This window comes from Apiospora aurea (assembly GCF_038362705.1).
Source record: "Apiospora aurea strain CBS 24483 chromosome Unknown utg000008l_segment0_segment0, whole genome shotgun sequence".
NCBI lineage: Eukaryota > Fungi > Ascomycota > Sordariomycetes > Amphisphaeriales > Apiosporaceae > Apiospora > Apiospora aurea.
Window position 1 is genome coordinate 4,254,302 of NW_027117395.1, and position 19,798 is coordinate 4,274,099.

At 55.0% G+C, this 19,798-nt stretch overlaps 7 protein-coding genes across 7 annotated transcripts; 4 read left to right on the top strand and 3 right to left on the bottom strand.

Annotated features, from left to right (window-relative positions):
* Nucleotides 1-1,214: 1,214 nt before the first annotated feature.
* Nucleotides 1,215-3,095, top strand: PG986_012780 (Laccase; the record flags this gene model as incomplete). Its single annotated transcript, XM_066849002.1, has 3 exons — nucleotides 1,215-1,594; nucleotides 1,646-2,252; nucleotides 2,331-3,095. The coding sequence occupies 3 exons, from the start codon at nucleotides 1,215-1,217 to the stop codon at nucleotides 3,093-3,095; spliced, it is 1,752 nt and encodes a 583-aa protein (XP_066695698.1).
* A 2,860-nt stretch (nucleotides 3,096-5,955) lies between these two features.
* Nucleotides 5,956-7,247, top strand: PG986_012781 (uncharacterized protein; the record flags this gene model as incomplete). The annotated part of the gene is made up of 4 exons (XM_066849003.1): nucleotides 5,956-6,106; nucleotides 6,250-6,366; nucleotides 6,445-6,612; nucleotides 6,682-7,247. The coding sequence occupies 4 exons, from the start codon at nucleotides 5,956-5,958 to the stop codon at nucleotides 7,245-7,247; spliced, it is 1,002 nt and encodes a 333-aa protein (XP_066695699.1).
* A 1,126-nt stretch (nucleotides 7,248-8,373) lies between these two features.
* Nucleotides 8,374-9,183, top strand: PG986_012782 (uncharacterized protein; the record flags this gene model as incomplete). Its single annotated transcript, XM_066849004.1, has 1 exon — nucleotides 8,374-9,183. One exon carries the CDS (start codon nucleotides 8,374-8,376, stop codon nucleotides 9,181-9,183), a length of 810 nt encoding a protein of 269 aa, XP_066695700.1.
* A 1,345-nt stretch (nucleotides 9,184-10,528) lies between these two features.
* Nucleotides 10,529-12,811, top strand: PG986_012783 (uncharacterized protein; the record flags this gene model as incomplete). Its single annotated transcript, XM_066849005.1, has 8 exons — nucleotides 10,529-10,646; nucleotides 10,730-11,240; nucleotides 11,313-11,379; nucleotides 11,432-11,488; nucleotides 11,538-11,585; nucleotides 11,638-12,257; nucleotides 12,318-12,512; nucleotides 12,571-12,811. Coding segments are annotated over 8 exons (1,857 nt in total), but the record flags the coding sequence as incomplete, so codon positions are not given.
* A 181-nt stretch (nucleotides 12,812-12,992) lies between these two features.
* On the bottom strand, nucleotides 12,993-14,064 carry PG986_012784 (3-oxoacyl- reductase; the record flags this gene model as incomplete). The annotated part of the gene is made up of 3 exons (XM_066849006.1): nucleotides 12,993-13,295; nucleotides 13,343-13,911; nucleotides 14,010-14,064. The coding sequence occupies 3 exons, from the start codon at nucleotides 14,062-14,064 to the stop codon at nucleotides 12,993-12,995; spliced, it is 927 nt and encodes a 308-aa protein (XP_066695702.1).
* Nucleotides 14,065-14,764: 700 nt separating this feature from the next.
* On the bottom strand, nucleotides 14,765-16,388 carry PG986_012785 (uncharacterized protein; the record flags this gene model as incomplete). Its single annotated transcript, XM_066849007.1, has 5 exons — nucleotides 14,765-14,914; nucleotides 14,972-15,261; nucleotides 15,316-15,375; nucleotides 15,433-15,634; nucleotides 15,747-16,388. 5 exons carry the CDS (start codon nucleotides 16,386-16,388, stop codon nucleotides 14,765-14,767), a joined length of 1,344 nt encoding a protein of 447 aa, XP_066695703.1.
* Nucleotides 16,389-17,856: 1,468 nt separating this feature from the next.
* On the bottom strand, nucleotides 17,857-19,736 carry PG986_012786 (amino acid transporter; the record flags this gene model as incomplete). Its single annotated transcript, XM_066849008.1, has 4 exons — nucleotides 17,857-18,306; nucleotides 18,433-19,316; nucleotides 19,398-19,469; nucleotides 19,541-19,736. The coding sequence occupies 4 exons, from the start codon at nucleotides 19,734-19,736 to the stop codon at nucleotides 17,857-17,859; spliced, it is 1,602 nt and encodes a 533-aa protein (XP_066695704.1).
* Between the last annotated feature and the right edge of the window lie 62 nt (nucleotides 19,737-19,798).

Genomic DNA, 19,798 nt, shown 5'->3' on the forward strand with positions numbered 1-19,798 from the left:
CTCGATCATGTACAATATTCTTGGTATGCTGGTGGGGGTGGTCATCGGTGCGCCCTTGACGGCGAGCCGCCCCTTTTATCGAGCAGCCACATTGCGTTGACGCAGGGCATACCGGAAATCCAGCTGCATGCGCTCCCTGCATCGACAGCCGCATTACTTTTTTATTAGCCCGTATTACGCTGTTCTGACGACGACGAATACTAACCCCGGGACAAGTTGGACGCCATGGTGTTCTCATAGACTTATGCAGGGTTCCCCCTGTCTTGAGAATCCGCTAAACCACGATCTTCATCTGCTTTTGAAGCCTTCTGACTTGGTAACTCGGGCATCATGAGGGAATGGCAAGGTCCAGTACGTATCTTTATAGGAGACAGGGCTTCGGACGTTACTGGCATCACCCGCAGAGTTACACGGCGACTTGAATCTTCAAGCTGTATATTGGAAAGATGCTGTTGCCCCTTAGCTCTCAGCATATGCACAGTTATCCGAAAACAATGGACCTTCTGCTGTGACTATTCCTTCCGTGATCAACATGTCCATGCCTGTTGATCTTTGAGCTCCCTTTTCAGGTCAGGTCAACCTTTCCTGCACACCCCTTCACATCGGCTGGCGCCTACACACAAGGACTATCGATTCGTGTACCCTGTTCCTGCTGGATTTGGATCCTGACCTGGGCAAAATCGATGGCATGGGGGGTGACCGGCAAACCTGGCCTTGACCCCCCGGTGGTGGGTTTGGTTTATCGTCGTCTTTGTCATGGAATTATACGGGCATCCTAACACGACGATGCTGCGTGATGGTGTTGTCAGCAGGCCCATCGAGCGATGCTTGCTTTGGATATCCACGAGAGGGGGGCATGGTTGACGGCTTTCCAGGGGCCTTCTTGTTGGATTCTCGACCTTGTGGTTCATTACCACAAACTCATCATGATCGGGCCAACTAATACAAGGCCGCATATCGAGGCCATCTTAGCCTGTGCTGTTACTTATGTGTTATGCCACATCGGTTCTCTATATAACCTCCTTGGTTTCCCAACTTCTGGAGGTCTTGTTTGTGGACACCATCAAGCATCATTCTAGTTCCTTTTCCAAGATTCCCACTTCGATCATTCTTTGAGACATCTTCTCTTCGAGGCACTCGCTGTACCCCCTTCAACGCAATATATTGCTTTAATTGCCAACCTTCTGCTGTTATCCAAGCTTAATAACCCCATCATGTGGGCACTACCATCCCTTACGGGCATTGCCTCCATCTCCCTCTTCGTGAGCCTGTGTGCAGCTGCTCCCGCTCCTGCTCTCGAGGTCTCCGAGATCGAGACGCGGGCTGCCAGCACTTGCAACACTCCTGACAACCGAGGTTGTTGGACGGACAATTTCAACATCCAAACGGACTATGAGACGTCCACGCCACCTGCCAGCTCAGCCCCCAAGACCTTTGACTGGGAAGTTACCGAGCAGGATAACTGGGAGACACCGGATGGTCGTATCCTCCCCAAGGTGATGCTCGTCAACGGCCAGTTCCCTGGTCCTACCCTTCAGGCTGACTGGGGCGACGACATTGTTGTCAACATCAAGAACAGTCTGAGGACAAATGGGTAAGAAATGCCCGTCTTATAGGAGCAGGCGGTACTAATACCTGGTCCTAGGACGTCCTTCCACTGGCATGGCATCCGTCAGTTCCACAACAACATCCACGATGGAGCCAACGGAGTCACCGAGTGCCCGCTTGCGCCGGGCAAGAGCAAGACCTATCGCTGGCGGGCCACCCAGTACGGCACATCCTGGTACCACTCTCACTTCTCGGCGCAGTACGGAAACGGCGTCTGGGGACCCATCGTGATCAATGGGCCGTCCTCCGACAACTGGGACGTTGACCTCGGTCCTTTCCCCATCAGCGACTCGTATGACCAGTCGGCGGACGAGATCATCCATTTCACACAGACCGCGGGAGCCCCTGCGAGCAACAACATTCTCTTCAATGGCACCAATATCAACCCTGACGACCCCACCAAGGGCAGGTATGCGCGTGTTCAGCTCCAGCCGGGTAGGCGCCATCTCCTGCGACTGATGAACCCCTCGGTGGAGAACAACTTCCACGTCAAGCTGGTCGGCCACCAGTTTCGTGTCATGGCCACCGACATGGTACCTATCAACCCCATTACAACGGACAGCCTGTTCATGGGCGTTGGTCAGAGATATGATGTCATGATCGACGCAGACCAGGCATCGGGCAACTACTGGTTCAACGTCACTGTAAGTTGCCATGCTTCCCTACTTACTGACCTTTGTTTACGCACGTTTCCACCTCGGCCGCTAACATCTACGGTACAGTTCCCGGAAAGCAAACTCTGCGGCACCTCGCTCAACAACTTCCCAGCCGCCGTCTTCACCTACGCCGACGCCGCAGACCAAGACGGTCTGCCCACGACCCAGGGCCAACCCCTCAACGACACCTCCTGCCAGGACCGCACCGACTTCGCCCCCGTCATCACCCGCAACGCCCCCGACTTCGCCCTCGACCCCAACCGGGACCTGAAGATCACCCTCGACGGCCCGCCCTTCCTCTGGAGGGTCAACGGCAGCGACGTCAACGTCGACTGGGACCGCCCCGTGCTCGACTACGTCCTCGAGGGCAACACGTCGTACCCGCGCCGAGAAAACCTGTACATCGTCAACGAGCGCGACGTCTACACGTACTGGGTCATCGAGAACCAGAACGCGCTGCCGCACCCGATGCACCTGCACGGGCACGACTTCTTGATCCTGGGCCACTCGGCCCCGCAGGGCGAGCCGACCGCGTTCAGCGGCGGGCAGCTCAACCTCGTCAACCCGACCCGGCGCGACGTTACGATGCTGCCTGGCAATGGCTGGTTGGTGGTCGCTTTCCGCGCGGATAACCCCGGCAACTGGCTCTTCCACTGCCACATCGCTTGGCACGTCAGCAGTGGCCTCGGCGTCGACTTCCTCGAGCGTGCTGGCGAGCAGGCGGACCAGATCAGCCAACAAGACCTTGCTGAGTACCAGCAGACCTGCCAGGAATGGCGCGATTACTTCCCGTCGCAGGACCCGTTCCCCAAGTCCGACTCGGGCATTTGAGCGAGGCATCGCTCCGGGCCCTAATATTGCGAACCATTGGTCACTCATTTACTTTCGCTCACTTACCATTCGCTTCTTATTTGCTCCTCCTTCACTCCTTATGGAGGAGCAAACGTTGGTGTTGCCACATTTGCTCTCCGACTTCAAAGCTTGACATGGTTTGGTGGTTGTATTACATGGGAACATTCCTTTACTCTGTTTCATTCTCTGCACATACTTCACTCAGTACTTACACTTTCCTACTCTGTCTATCCTCGATATAAGCTCCACAACATTTTATTTCATTGCTATATTTCCATCTTGCCTTTGGCAGCCTTCTCTTTTCTATAAGCAGACCCCGTCTGGCGCATCTTCTCCGTCGGTGTGCTCATTGAGATATATTGGATTCCTGTCTTTCGCTACACAATGTCTGCTTTCTACAGTCCATATATCACACGCCTTTAGCCGATCTGCCTGGGTTGCTCATTATTCAGGTTCTGTTCGTTCTCTTGAGCGTACATAGTAAACTTCTACGGTATATATAGGAGCTATGTGCTTATATCTACAAATCTTATTTCATCACTACTCACCCATGTTTTAATACAACGCCTTAGGCACATAATCCAGACACAGGAATTAATGCTGTGAGATGACAGGGTTGTATCGACTTGATAATTTCTTGTAGCTTATACTTCCTCATATACATGCTTGTTTTAAGTGCTGTATCACCCAGCTTAGTATCTGGGTTGTTGGTAGCCACGGTCTGACTGAAGGTTTTGAACAACACAGCCATTGGCTTTTACCTACAGACAGACAAGACTTTGCAGAAACAGCTGGGCGGCATACTTTACCAGTCAGTAAGAGCTCAGCCGTACTTTGGTATCAAAGAATGATAGCATCAACAAAAGTAAAACAATGCCTGTACACACCAGATGGCTATCAGTTTGAGCAAGGGTAGGGTCAGGGTTACTGCCTCCTTCTCTAATGAGTTGTAGAAACACACCTGCTTATCAGCTTGAGGCATTCTCGTTGTGAGTTGCGACCATGGTTCTGTTTGCCCTGCAGAATTTCGACTCAACGGAAAGGAAACAAAGTGAGATCAACTGTTGCTTTGGTGATCACACGCGTATGGGGCGTCTGCCTCTCTGTCGTTGCAGAGGTCCCACTGGGAGGGGAGGGCTTATCCAGAGATGCCATTAGCCTGCGGGCATCTCGGCAACCAACCACACTTGTCCATGTCACGACGAAACCGTTGAATTAAGGACTTAAGGATGGAAATACTGACAGGATTTGAAAACTATCGTCTCTTCCCCCTTTCTTTTAAAGCTAGCTCAATGCATGATGAAATCAACGCACCTACCTCTACCTGTGACCTGTTTTTGTTGCTGCATACTTCAAATAACCGCAAATAACATTGCATGGAAGGAGATGCCCGAATCCGATGGCAACCCCTGCCTGGAAAAATTCCAAGCGACCCCTCAGCAAACGCTTTGTGATTGCTGTTGCTGAGAATCAACTTGACTGTGAACCAACTTCGACTTGCAAACAAATCGTGTCATTCGTTCCTGCCTGGGGGTTCCCGAGCTATCCTATCCTACGATGGAAGAAGAATGCTGCAAAGTGTTAACCTAGTACAGGTGATGGCGGCCAGACAGCGAGCCCCGTCCGAAACCGAAGGAAACCAATGGGGATTACAGAATCACTCATGCTGTGTGTGACCAGGCAGGCCCAGAGACTTCTCTCATTGGTCTCTTGTTGATGCATAACGCACGGGTCACCCACGTCAACATGCCGTCGTCTTATTGATTCAATTCAACCACAGCAGATCCCTGGCCCTGGCCCTGGCCCTGGTCTCCTAGAATTGCTTTTGGATTGTTCCCACGTCATATGGCAAGACAAACCCGAAGGGGATTGGAAAGTAGCATCCATTTTGGCATGGGAGACAGGCAGACGCTAGAGCATATATACCCGATTCTCATAGCAATTCCACGCGACTCAACGCAACGCACCAATCAAGGCCTATCTTGCAGCCCAACCCGGCAAGCGCGTATCGGAGAGCAGGAGAGGAGGAGAGACACAGCAGGAGCTAAGCAGCTACTACTGTAAGCTCCAGCTACTAGGCAGACTGGACGAGCTCCTCCGACAGCAGGTTTCATGGGCCCCGTCTAGGACTCCAGTTATTCCTTAGGCTAGGACAGTCAAGTCAGGCGATCCGTCGGTCGATCGGTCGGTCGGTCGAGCTGTGAGCAAGCAGCAGCAGAGCTTTAACCTAGCTTTTGAATGCCGAAGCGCAGTCCGCAGCTCTTTTACTTGATTTGATTTGATTGATTGTCCCAAGCTGGCGATGGCTCCGCGTTGGTACTGTAGGTAAACACCCTCCGAACACCAACCCAGTGCCAGCTCCAGCAGTCTCTTGCGCGAACAAAAACACATTCTCAAACCGACCTAAGTTAACACCTAACTTTCTTAGGTGACCTGCCTTGGGATCTCACACACCATCAATTCAACCAAGGTTGCCAACAACTTCTGTGGCCCTTGCATCAATCATTATACGCCCTTCAACTCCAGGTTGTCAATCAACCCAAAAAGGATCCATCACACTTGGGAATTAATCCCACTCCCCAATCCGAGTCAAGTCGCGGATAGCGTTGTTACCTCTTTTTTTTTTTTTTTTTTTTTTTTTCCTCCCCTTTCTACAGTACCTAAAAGACAGGCGCCCACAACACACCGCAAACCGCCCGAACCGACCGACACCGACTCAGCTTTTTGGCTGGGAAACCGAACCTACCTGGGCTTTCCATTCCAGTTTGTATCCACTTTTGCGACACTTCGTCAGCGCCTCCGCCCGTACCCAACCATCCCATAATTGCTGCTGTAGATGATGTCCACCATTCTCAGCAACCTGAAAGGCTTGATGTCGCCATCCAAACCTTCATCGGTCAACGGCGATAATCACCTAAACAACGAAGACAAGATGAGTCGCGGACTCAAGCGAAAGGCAGATCCCTATGACGTCGTGGCCGACGAGGAAGGTTGGTTCCTTTATTACCTATACTCTCAAAAGTCGCGTTTGGCTTGCTGCCGCCGCCCCCCAATGCGGCAGAACCTAGCAACAACCAAGTGTCGCGCAACCATCAACACAACACCCCAGGACTAACCAACGCGACTCAATCAGATGACACGCCGCAGCCTTCGTCATCCACGGGCAAACAGCGCGTTAGCAGATCGCGAGTTTCCATGGATGCGCCTCCTCCGTCCAGCGCCAAAGCGCGTCCCTCGGCTGGCAAGATTAGTGAGTTGCTTCTAACCCCCGACCATCCCGGCTGCCACGATAGACCTGACCCTTATTAATCTTTTCTCTATCGTGTAGAGCGTCGCAGTCGATCGTCGGGCAAGCCTGCTGGAGTAGAACTTGACTCCAGCCCATCCAAACCTTCGGCAAGCCAATCAACAGCTACGGCGCAATCCAACGGGGATGCTGCAGAGGAGGACAAGGCGAAAGCGTCCAAGGTGCCTGTTGCCGATATGGGTGGTGAAGGTTTGTTGCAGTCCCGCATCTTCTCTTGGATCCTTCTGATCGCATACTAATGTGCAATGCGATACGCAGAGCTGTTACAAGGCAACGGCGACGCGCCCGCTGAATCGGATAAGCCCAACCATCACGACGCTGACGAAATGATCCAGAACGCGCTCGAGAAGCGGGAATTCGCCAACACTGCGGAGGATGGCGAGACCGAGATCGACAAACTGCTGAAGCACCGCCGCCTGGCCGACGGCTCCATTGAGATCTTGGTTAAATGGGTAGACGAGCCCGAGGAGGACGCTACGTACGAACCCGAAGAGGAGATCCAGCGCGGCGCGGCCGAGACTCTGTATGATTACTGGAAGGCGCATGGAGGTCGCACCGACGCTTTGTTCTACCGGGGCAAGACCGCGATGGCTGAAACCTACCACGTCTTCAAGATCCTGCGCCACGAGAAGAAGAAGACCATCTTCCAGTTCGAGGTGCAGTGGGTCGGCTACCCTGCCACGCCCGGCAACACCTCGATCGAGCCCGAAACCAAGCTTAAGAAGATTTGCCCGGAGCTCTTGAATGAGTACTGGGCCTCGAAGGGTGGTCGCGAGGCGCACTTGGCCAAACGGGGTCGCGCCAAGAAGGCTCGCAACGACTGAAGTCCTTGATGGATGGGCCTTGTATATCAGCACCAAGTTATCGTGTACATAAATACTGCCTGAGAGTTTGGAGGGAGAGGAGGAGGCCAAAAAGGAGTCGGTGGATGCCGTCCGGTGGGTGGGTTTGGCGTTCATGCGTTCACACTTTGGCTGTAGTTTCTTGCTTTTAGCCCTCCAGAGAAAACGAAACGTAGCGAAATAGCGATTGATATGATGTCCCCGACATCTACATATAATACGGCATTTCACACCCCGCAAACAATTGAGACAACGAATTTGGGAAAGGAAAGAACATGTGGTGCTGCACTTTCAATGTTGAGTTGAATGTTGGCAGGTAGGTTGGGGATAGGTCTGTCCAGCCGATGGTGGGATGATTGTTGCGACGGCCACTCGTGTGTTATATGATTCGCCAGCGGAAGCAATGAAATATGACATCATTCAGCTCTTTGCCCTATCTATGTACCTACCTAGTTGTTTTTATCAGTCCCAATCAATACCCGCCAGCCTGGTTCGACTTTGCTGCAAGCCAGGCAAGGCTGTGGATGGGTTCGGGGGTGGTCAAGCAACGACAGAGGCCCGCCTACCAAACGTTTTGTCAGCGGCACAGCAGCAGCAGCAGCAGCAGCAGCTGGCACTGGCGGTGGTAGTGGTGGTAGTGGCCGACTTGAACCACTAACGCAGCGCATCTGAGAAGCAAACAGCACTAACCCGCATCTGGGGGTACCCGGAAGTGGGACCAGGACCGTTGCTCATTTCCAGCGATCTCACGATTCACGAACCCTTCGGGCTTTTGGTTCGGACCCTGATTTCCACTTTCCTGCCCTCCCGTTCAATGTTCGATCTTCGCCGTCGCAACTTACCTATGCTCCAGAGGCCCAGGGCGATGTCTGCGAAACTATAGATCTGTAGCCTCGTATACTTAGGCGCGGGCTATGTCACTCGTTATTAATGAACACTCGTAGTTCACTTCCACTCATTTACCTTCGTTCGCGACAGAAGAGCGCGCGGTGTTATCGCATTTTCGCTCTCCAAGCCTTTGCCAGGCTTGCATTCGCCGCGCGAAGATACGCTCACGATATTCATCACTCATTCGTTGCTCAAAAATCTAAATCAAATCAAATGCGCAATGTCGCATCTTTCTCCCGCGCTGCTGGCCGATACCATCCTCTGGTCAGCAGCGCATATAGTAGCCGGCGCCGCAGCGGGCGGCAGCGGAACTGTCTGGGCGACGCCGCACGACAGCTACTCCTCGTCGGTCGGGGTGCTGGGCTGCAAAGTCGACACGAACCGCATCGCGTACTGGCCCTCGTCGGTCAGCTGCGACGCGCTGTGCGTCGAGCTCTCGTACGAGGGCCGCTCGGTGAAGCTGCTCAAGGTCGACCAGTCCGGCGGCGCGTTCGACGTCAGCTACGACGCCTGGAACTACCTGTACACGGGCCACGGCGCCCGCGAACAGCCCGCGGCGGGCGGCGCGGTGCCGATGCAGTACCGCGACTTGGACGCCGGCGAGTGCGCCGGCCTGATCCACACGGATGGGAACCGGTTGCCACTCAGCGGCGCCAACAGCATGAACTTCCTCTCGAGCTGCCTGGAGCAGCCGGGCGGCTCGTGGGTCGGCCGGAACTACCAGCTGTTCAACATCCTGGACCCCATCTGCACCTGGGGCAAGGACGAGGCGTGCGAGCTGAAGGACTGGCCCAGCGCGAACCAGGGGACGTGCCCGAGCACGCTGGGCGAGCCCGTCGCGCTCACGAGCGACCCGGTCTACAATATCCGGTACCCCTCCGGCCAGGAATTTGCGGCGGGCTCGGGCGAGCTGCGCAAGGATAGCGGCGCGGTTGGGGGTCGTATTGGCGGTTCCGCGAAGAAGGCGGCGGGGATGATGGGCTGGGCTGTATGTGTCACGACTATGTTGGTCGGGCATTTTGTTTTATGATGATCCCACGATATCAGCGTTCTCCTTTTCCTCCTCCTTCTTCCTTGATACCCCCTTAATATGGCTTTTATGCGCATGCGACGACTTGCTTCTGGGGGGCTTGTCGCAGATATGTTTTGTCTTTTTGTTCTCGTCGTCGTTTCTGATATCACGACGTCCACATAATTCACTTCCAATACTGGTAATACCTGGTAGTACACATACATATTTACTCAATCGCTTAGAGATATAGCAGCAGTCCTGTTGCTTTCATTCTTACCAACTACACTGCGTCGGGGTCGCCTTCCGCAGAGGGGCATGCCTGACTCAGGTATTTGCTGGTCTGCGCGGAACTTGTTGCGCGACTGCCAGCTTGCCCCTTACATAATCCTTGGGTCTTTTGTTTTTGGGTGGTGGCTAAGTTGGCATTGGATATAAGTTCGTCGAACAACAAACACTTCTTAGCATTCCTTGTGTAAGTTACTAACATATAGTAGCGCTGGTTCTTCGTATTGATATAGACGTAAACAGTGAGTTCGGGTCTAAATCAAGCCCCTGGGATCTTGCACGATGCTGGACGCTGTTAGTCCCTGCGTCGCAGTAGCAGGCCCCGTGTCCACTCTTATCATGCACTAAACCCCGGTTTTGGCGCCAATCAATGAGGGGGGCGGGAGGAGGAGCAGGGAGGAACAGATCAATACTTGATGCATGTTGGCTGGACCGTACACGGCGCTAGCCCCGGTAACTTCCAACTGCCGTCTCGCGCTGCCTCAGCTGCTGTTTATCGATAAACAAGTTCACTGCAAATGAAAAGACCCAAGGCCCGAGGTTGGAGGTTGGAGGTTGGAGGTTGGGGGGAGACTGGAAACTACCGGCCGGCGGCTCAATTGGGCGGAAATCAAATCAGAGTTACAGTTACCGACAGCCTACTAGGGACATGCAGCCGCTCGGAGACGCTTAAACGTTTCCACGCTGTACGTGTCGTGCCGATCACCCATCTCACCCTCTCACCCTCTCTCTCTCTCTCTCTCTCGCCTAAGGAGTGAGGGCTGGCTTGCATGAAAGGTGGTTGACCATTGTCCTCCTAGTCATTTGTTGTTTGTCTTACATTGTATACCTAAACTATACCTATCTACTGCTTCGTGTATTTGAGTAGAGGTACACCTGCGAAAGACAACTGATTCACTCTAGGTCTTTAGCTGCTGGGCCCAATCACATTCCAAGCAATTGAGTGGCGTAGCAAACCGTTGAGATGGCGGCGCTCGGTGAGTCGCTTCTGCCCTTATCTCCGAGACGTCTCAACTCTATTCCCCCAGGCCCCGTCGCAAGAAAGAATGCCGGCTAACCAATTGATGATATAGCAGTGGCATCTGCGGCCGCCACTACCGCTGCTCTGTCCTACTTGGATGCGAAATACCACATCCGTCAAGATTGGAAGATCATCAGCGGCAAGAAGAAGGCCGGCAAGCTTCTCGAGCAAGCCAGTACGTAATCTGTTTTGTTTGCCGTATTCCCTTTCCCTGCCCCGGAGCCTGGTTCTTTTCTTTTGTCTAACCATCGCACGCAGTCAAGGACAAGCGCGTGTCACAATGGTACTTCTTCGAGAAGCACGCGCAGGCCAAGCCCAATGAAGAGTGCATCTGGTGGCGCCCGGGCAGCTACACCTGGGCCGAGGCCTACCACCGGTCCTGCCAGTTCGCGCAGTACTTCTTGAGCCAGGGCGTGAAGCCCGGCGACCTCGTGGCCTTGTTCATGGCCAACAGCCCGGACTTCCTCTTCGCCTGGCTGGGCCTCTTCGCCATCGGCGCCGCGCCCGCCATGATCAACCACAATCTCAGCAAAGCCGCGCTGCTGCACTGTCTCGGCATCGCTGAGACGCCGCTCATCGTTGCCGACGGCCGGCCGGAGCTGCTTGAGCGCATAGATGAGGTCCAGGAGGAGCTGGCTGCCAAGGGCGTCAAGGTTGTCAAGCTGGCTGAGGCGAGGGCTGAGATCGACGCGTTGAAGGGCGAGAGGCCGGGGAATGAGCTGAGAGACCACGTGGGCCCTATGTCGCCATTCGGTCTCTTTTACACAAGGTATGGCCTCCCCCCGCCGCGCCCCTGGTGATCTCTAAGCATGCGATAAGATGGTGAGCCAACGAAGTGCAGTGGAACGACCGGTATGCCCAAAGCCTGCATTATTCCGGGCACGGCTGGTTTCTTCCATGGTGTCAGCGTAGGTCTCGATGTGCCTTCCTCTGAGTGACGGACTCTGACCTGGACTATAGAAAGACTGTGGTATTTCGTATGTACAGGGTGAAAACCAGAGGTACTACGACTGCATGGTAAGAGGATCGACGCACAAACTTGCTACCCTTATACTAACATGAACAGCCGCTTTACCACGGAACTGGAGCCATCAGTGGCATGACCCAAATCCTGGTAGGTGAATTCCTGACTTTAGGTGATTCGTGGTGCTTACATGGGATCCCAGACGGGCGTGACGTTATGCCTCGCTCCCAAGTTCAGTGCCTCGCGATTCTGGGACGATATCAGAGACTCGAAGGCCACGTGGTTCGTCTACGTCGGAGAGACTGTGCGTTACCTGCTAGCAGCCCCTCCATCGCCGCGAGACAAGGACCACAACGTGCATTCCATCTACGGCAACGGCCTACGGCCCGACGTCTGGAAGCCCTTCCGCGACCGGTTCGGCATCGAGAAGATCTTCGAGTTCTTCAACAGCACCGAAGGCATGCTCACCCTCGACAACCCCGCCCGCGGCGACTACCGGGCGCACTCGGTCGGCCACCACGGCCTGCTTCTGCGGAACCGGTTCCACAACACCTACATCCCCGTCGCTATCGACCCCGACACGGGCGATATCGTGAGGAACCCCAAGACGGGCTTCGCGACCAGGGTCCCGTACGACGCCGGCGGTGAGATCCTCGTGGCTCAACCGAGCCCTTACGCGCCGCCGTTCGTTGGCTATCACGGGAACAAGGAGGCCTCCGAGAAGAAGTTTGTCCGCGATGTCTTCAAGAAAGGGGACAGGTACTACCGGACCGGCGATGCGCTGAGACGAGATGGCGACGGAAGGTGGTTCTTCATGGACAGGTGAGCGGATCTCGCCTGGGCTGGTGTGGCATAACCTGTTCAACAACTGACTCTGTGTAGGCTCGGCGACACATTCCGATGGAAGGGCGAGAACGTCTCTACGGCCGAGGTGTCGGAAGTGCTCGGCAGGCACCCCGGTGTGCTGGAGGCTACCGTATACGGTGTCGGTTTGCCTGGCCATGACGGGAAAGCGGGCATGGCCGCCATCTACATCGACCCGTCAGCAACGTCGTTTGACTACGACGGACTGCTCAAGTAAGAAGCATCGCGAAGTAATGGCCCCCTCATCCAGTGAGCTGACGAGAATTTCTAGGCACGCACGGACACACCTCCCGAAGTACGCCGTGCCCATCTTCGTGCGACGGATCAAGGAGCGTTCGGCCACCCACAACAACAAGCAGAACAAGGTGCCCCTCAAGAACGAAGGCATCGACCCGTCCAAGGTTAACGGCGACCCGCTGTTCTGGGTCAGCGAGAACGGGAAGGGCAATTCGTATGCGCCTTTCACGGAGAAGGAATTAGAGGAGCTGAATGCGGGCAAGGCGAAGTTGTAGGATCCCTGTTTCATTGGTACGAGCGGACAGGTTCGAAAGAGGTTGGAATTGGGTCGGATTCAGTCGGATTGCCCCGGTATACTGAAGCAGATATAGAAGAGCGACTGTAACACAACACTTGAAGATTGATAAAATGAATATAACGCGATTTATTCATTTCATTGAGTCGAAACCCACGGGCCTATGCAATCGACATCTTCATACCGCCGTTCGCGCACACCACGCTCCCCGTCGTCCAGCCCGCCTCCTCCGAGCACAGCATATCGATCGTCCCCGCGATCTCGCTTGTGAACCCCGGCCGTCTCCCGCCCATCTTGTCCCGGACGAGGCTGTCGAACCGCTGCAGCTCGGCGTCCTTGTCCTGGGTACCGTCACCCATCAGCTCCTTCACCTCCGCCGCCGTTTCCGCGCTCCCGCCCGCGTAGGCCTGCAGCGGCGCCGCGTCGCAGTACGCCTGGTTGATCCGCCAGAACTTCTCCCCGGCCTCGGCGTACATGTCCCCCAAGCCGGGCCCGGATTGACCGCATTCACCGTCGCCCGCCCCGCCAGCTCGCGGCTCCAGCAGCGCGTCATGGCCTCGAGCGCGGCCTTGGTGCCGGCGTAGACGCTCTGGCCCTCGTAGCCGATGGAGCTCGACACGCTCGAGACGTTGACGACGCGGCCCCTGGTCTGGACGAACGAGCCCGACGCGGGAGACGCCGGCCGCGGGAAGTACGGCGCCAGGGCCTGCGTCAGCAGCAGCGGCGCGAGCACGTTGACGTTGTACACGCGCGCGAACTCGGCCTCGGCGATGGCGCCCTTGTCCGCGTCGTTGAGGAACTGGTTCGACGAGACGCCCGCGTTGTTGACCAGGATGTCGACCTGCAGCTCCCCGTCCCTCCGCAGCGAGGCGTGGAAGCCCCGAGCGGCCGCGACTATCTTCTCGCACGCCGCGCCGGCCTGCGACAGGTCCGCCTGCACCTGCGCGCAGCTCACCCGGTGCTGCTCGTAGAGGTCGGCGCACAGCGCCTGGACGAGGTCCTTGGACGAGTCCGAGGTGAAGACGAGCAGGAGGTTGCAACCCTTGGCGGCCAGGCGCTTGGCGACGGCGGCTCCGATTCCTGTGAGTGTGTTAGTGTGTGTATTGAGGTTTGGGCGGATTGGTGCTAGTATAAGTAGGCCAGGCGGTTTCTCCCGGTAAACTCGTGAAAGGACTCACCTCTAGAGCCGCCGGTCACGATCCCCAGCTTTCCATCATACGGACGGGGCGACATCATATAAGTCGAAGAAGCGAGGATACTGCGAGGTCTTGGAGATGCACTACAGAAAGTGTGTTGCTGTGTCGTCTTCGAACAGACTGAGAAAGAGGAACTGGACGCTTTTAAGCTCTTGCCAGTCGACATGCACGTGAACTCCGGAGCCGTCGTGGCACGGGAGGGGCATATGAGGGGAAGAGGGGCAATGTCCTATATATTGATCTATTAGCGGGCCAACCCCATTCTTTCCCAGGCCCCATCCAGGTCCACAGCTTGGTCCGAAGAAGAAAAAGGGGCGACTCAACATCCATAGGCTCCCAGTAGGGTATCTCAATAGCCAATCGTATAAGCACCCGAAGTCGTACAGAAGGGGAAGATTATGACCGAAGACTTAATAGAATCGCAGAGTTCGCATTTTCGGCAGTGATCTAGGATACCATCGACATTTTCCTTCGGTGAATACCTACATGTCCATCTCAGGTCATCGCTTCAAGCCCTATACACAAGGCCAAATATGTTTTGCTTCCCCTTTCTATACACCTCCCACTTCGTACAAAACCCCGCCTACACATCTGCACAACACAAAACGTACTTATCATGCTGTTTCGGCTGGGACCCTCCTCAGCTGGGGGCGGAGCGTCTAGCCCATTCCCCAGTATGTCCGAAAGGCCTAAGAAACTCACACGTTAGAGCAGGTTTGCTTATTGGGGAATAACGCTCACTTGTGAGGCTGCTCCGAGGATCGTCTTGGCTTGTCGACAAGACTCAAGAGCTTCTTCGCCGACCTGGAGACGCGTACGTTTGTGTTTAAAACACTCGGGGTTCCGGATCGCTTCACGCTGCTGGTATCGGCTCTGTCTCCTTCGGCCTAGTGCACACGATTAGCAACTCTCTGGCATCGATACGCATTTTCGAGTAAACATACCTGATCCTGAAAATCAGTCGGCGTAGGATCACGGCCCTGTGCCATTTGATTATAAGAAAGACGTGGAAGTCGACGTAGGTTGTGTCGGGGCTTTCCCGGCTCGGAAGCGCTTCCCTCCAGTTCTCCTTCAGTGATGTCGCTGGGACCAGAGCCATTGTCGGAATCCCAGCCATGGTGACCAAGAGATGGACTTCGTTCCAAGTCGAACGTGACCGTCTTGGAGACCCGACGGGGTGAGCCTGGCCGGGGTGGCGTAGATCTGGCGTCGGGCAGCCTGTCCTTGGGAGTGCCTGTTGATCATGTCAGCTGAAGGGCCTCAAACCAATGGGGCCAAGTGGACGTACACTCTGGAATTTCGGTGCCATTAGATCTGGCGGCAATTGCCTCCTCCGTAGCATCCTCGACTGGTTAGGGCATTAGTATGGTAGTATGGTGTGGTATTTACGAAAGCAAGTTCGTACCTTGGTAGGCAAATTCCTCGAAGATGTGCTCCTCGGACTGCGGCTGTTTCAGGTGCTTTGAGTTGAAGTGGTTGAAGGCTCTCTTGTACTTGAAGGGCGCCGTATCTGAAATCCGAAGACTGCACTCCGGCTCCAGGCAGCGAATAACAAAGAAGCCGTCCCGACCTGCGTGACGGAAGACGCATTCTATGGCGTCTAAGTCCTGCATCCGCAGTCTACGGGGTATCTCTGAGTTCGCAGTGGGTGCGGGCTCCTTTACATAAAGGTGAGCATCGTCTCGGATGGGAATGCCGTTGAACGAGGCGTTTACTTACATGGTCCGAGGAAGTCTTGGCTTTCTTGGTCTCGTGCTCAGGGTCCTCTGACGGTTCGTGTGGGCGTTTCTCTCGACGGACTACAAGAGCCCGAGAGCTGGGGCTTGCTTTCACTCTGGCGGCTTCAGGATCCTCGCGCTTGTCAGCTGCCTGCGTTCCGGACTGCGTATCGCTCTTCGAGACAACCCCTGGCGTGACCTTGGCGCCATTACCGCGGTTAGAGACAGCATCACTGCCCGCCGAGTCCGGCTGTGGAGGCTTAGCAGTCTCGGCAGGCCCAGACTCAGGCGGAGAGGCGGCCGGGGTGAGTGGGCGGGATTCCAAGTGCAAAGTGGAGACGGTAGGGATGAGAGAAAGGAGAGGGGGTGACGAGGTGGCAGCAATGTCGGAAAGTGTGGTATTGACGACGGCCGCATCGACCTGCAGGGAGGTCAGAGTGGCGCGCAGACCTTCGAGCAGGTTGCTCTTGTTCTCTTGGAACTTGGTGCGCTTCTGGTCGACGTGGTCCAGCAGGGCACGAAGCTGATTGAGATCCCCATCTAGCTCTTGGTTTACCTCATCAGCAAGCGCAGTTACCTTTTCTCTGATTAGGCGAATGGAGAAATCGGATGCGGCACCATTGAGGTCGAACGCAGACGCCATGACGAGCTGAGATGGGGGCACAGCCCAGTATGCCTAGGTACCTGTATATATCAATAGGACGGAAGGTTGGGTTCTGCCTTTGTTCACCGATAAAAGCATAATTGTTCCAGCTCGTGGTCGACCGGTGAAGCAAGTAGTAGCTCGCTCAGGTCGACAAACGGGCGGGGATGCTGCTGATGTGTTCGATTGTGGTGCGTGCGTGTGAATCCATGTGCTGGTTGGTGCCTGTCTGTGTCGAATCAACGACGGTAGGCTGCGGCTGCTGTTAAAGTTCAGGTCGTTGCTGCAGCTTTCCAGAATGGGAATGGGCAGCAGCATTAAATGCGCTGTGGAATCCAGCAGACGTGGACCCTCCTGGTACATTGAATACAGCATTGAGCTCCTCTACGCCGACGCACACCAGACCAGGATGCGCCGAGCCTTCCAAAATGGTTACCTCATTTGTGGGCAGTTTCCAGGGATCGATTCTCATTGGGCGATTCCGTACATTAAGTATTCCGTTACTTATGCACGTCCATCCTGCTCGTGGGTGTCGGACTTCTCGTTTGTACACACCTATATATCTTCAAGACATCAGGTGACAAGCCACATGCCCTGCTGCCATTTGGATGTACATGGCATTGCCAATATAGATAGCCCCCCTATCTTGGCACGGGCGCGAATGAAAAGCGCCTGGTTACTGTATATAGTTGCTCTATAGACAGCTAACGCTTATAGTGATATGGCCTATCAATAGATGCGTCTTTAATAGAATGGACAGAATGGGCCCTAGTAGACAATAAACAACTCCATGTATAGTATAGATAAGCCATACACTATTAAGGGGATGAACCAAGTCCTCGAAGGCCATAGAGATAGCCATATCATGCAAGTACCGTTTCATTGGTACTCGATCCCGTACAACAACTACAACAAAAATAGCCACTGCGCCCTATTCCAAGGCTGAGAAGGAAGATAGGATCAAACCTGGGCATATGAAAGTACGTTGTGCAAAGCATTTCTAGGATAATAAGAATGGTATTGGTGAAATGCCTGTGTGCGTGTTAGAAGATAATACGCCGTAACAACACTTTGTGACCGTTTACTCTAGGAAGGTTGGGTATACCAGAGCCAAACGATGGACACTCTACCCAAAAGAGTCATTGGCCAGGATATCTATTGGCTCCTCATGTATACCGCTGCAACATGTCAAAGGGGGCCTAGAAGATTTGAACCGAAGCGCACGCCTGACACCTTCGAATCTGAATACCATGACCAAGCACCGTAAGAGACACACAGCCAAGCAACCTACGCACAAGAACAGACAGTTTTGTTTAGAGTCTGGAGAATTCAAGTGTGTCACTTGTAATAATATGTCAAGTCACCAGCTGTGCGATGTAACGGTATCGTATAATTATTTCGAAACTCGCCTAGATCACTGAAATTAATAAATCTTCTACAGCCAAACCAACATGGCAAGCAAACCTCTCTATCGCGTATGCACCTTCCGATACCTCACCACCTCATTCCCCTCCTCATCCTCAATCCTCTCCGCCACGACCTTGTACCCGCCAACCGCAGGCCAAATCTTGGTCCAGCAGACCCAGTAGACGCCACCGAGCAGCAGCACGCCGACGCCCACGACGGGAAAGACGTAGTACGGGTACCCGTCGGCGTCCCAGTCGCCCTCGGGCGGGATGAAGGGCACGAGCGCGAGGAAGACGTTGGACAGCAGGAACAGCACCGCGATGGGCAGGTATGTGTGCCACGGCGACGTCCACTGCTCCGACTTCTTGTAGTGCAGGTAGATGAGCCCCCCGGCCACGAATGCGTTGATCCACGCGCCCGGGTACGTGTACAGCTGGACGATGAAGTTGTAGGCCGGGCCCGGCGGGGGCGCGACCAGGACGATGACGGTGACGAGCCAGTGCAGGAACAACTGAAAAGGGGGCGACGAAGATTAGTATGTATCCATGTTATCAAAATCTACTTTCAGCTAGCCGGATTCTGCTGCGCGTCCTGGTCGATCCTGAACAGGGTTGGTAAAAAGGTAGGCAAAACTTACAGAAGCAGCAGGAGCTCCAAACGGCTTAACCGAAGCCCAGAACCGACTCCAAGGCAACAGACCCTCCTTACCAAACTCCTGGTTCAGACGAGCGTGCGCGAAGCTGACGGCGAGAACGTTGCCCATGTTGCTGAGCGCCACGAAGACAGGCAAACTGCGCGCAGCAGCGCTGTCGCCAAACATGTTGCGGAAGAAGATGCCGGCGACAATGACCTCGGAGCTAGCCATCTCCTCCTTGGAGATGGCGGCGAAGTAAGCGACATTGGCGAGGACGTAGAGGTTAGTCACGCCGCCGATAGCGATGGGCGCCGCCACGACGAGCGTCTTGCGCGGGTGCTTGAGCTCGCCAATCACGTAGTTCGCGTTCTCCCAGCCCTTGTAGCTGTAGATGACATTGAGCAGCGCGGTCGAGTAGGTGTAGGCGCCGCCGCCGCCCCAGCCGTCGCCCGTCTCGGGACGGAACGCGTTGTCGAAGTTGTGCGGGTCGGGCACGCGGCGGCGTCCGGCCAGAGCTGCGAAGCCGGAGAAGACGATGACCAGCAGGACGACGACCTTGAAGACGCCCAGGACGTTGACGAGGCGCAGGCCCCAGCGGGGGAGCACGGAGTGCAGCACCGTCGCGAAGGTCACGCAGGCGACGCCGATGCCGCGGCCGATCCAGCTGTCCTCCTCGTGGCCGGCGGCCAGCAGGATGTAGCGCCCGAAGGCCAGGGAGTTGCCGGACGAGAAGCCCAGAAGGATCATCTGCGAGGCGAGGACACAGGTCGCTAGATACCGCGGGTGACGGTACACGCGCTCCAGGTAGTTTTTCTCTCCTCCTGAGCGCGGAATGGCGAGGCCGAACTCGAGGAATACGCTCAAGCCACAGAAGGTCAAGACGCCGCCTGTACGGTAAAGCCAGTGTTAGTCGGTTCCGAGTATTTCGTTACTTCAGGTCGGAAACCAAGCGCCACATATATGCATACCTATGACCCATAGCATGATAGCGACACCAACAGAGCCGGTGGCAGCAAAGACGCTAGACGGGGTGGAGAAGACTATATCACATGCTGTTAGCGGGGGATGGAACTTGGCAGTATAAGTGCAGATGAGATCAGATAAGACTTACTACCCGTGCCGATCATCTTATTCAAGATGAGGAAAACAGCACCCGTAATCCCGATCTTCCTCGAGTCGGCGATGGCAATCTTCTGCACTCTTTGCTCTCCGGTCTCAGCAAAGGAGCCGTCCTCGTCCACCACCGTGTGGTGGTGCCCATGGCCCGAATCGGCGTCTGGCTTGATGTCTTTGGATTTGGGCAACATGACTTGACTACGCTTCTGATGCCAGTCCAGCACCGTCAACACATCAATCCAATGTACGATTC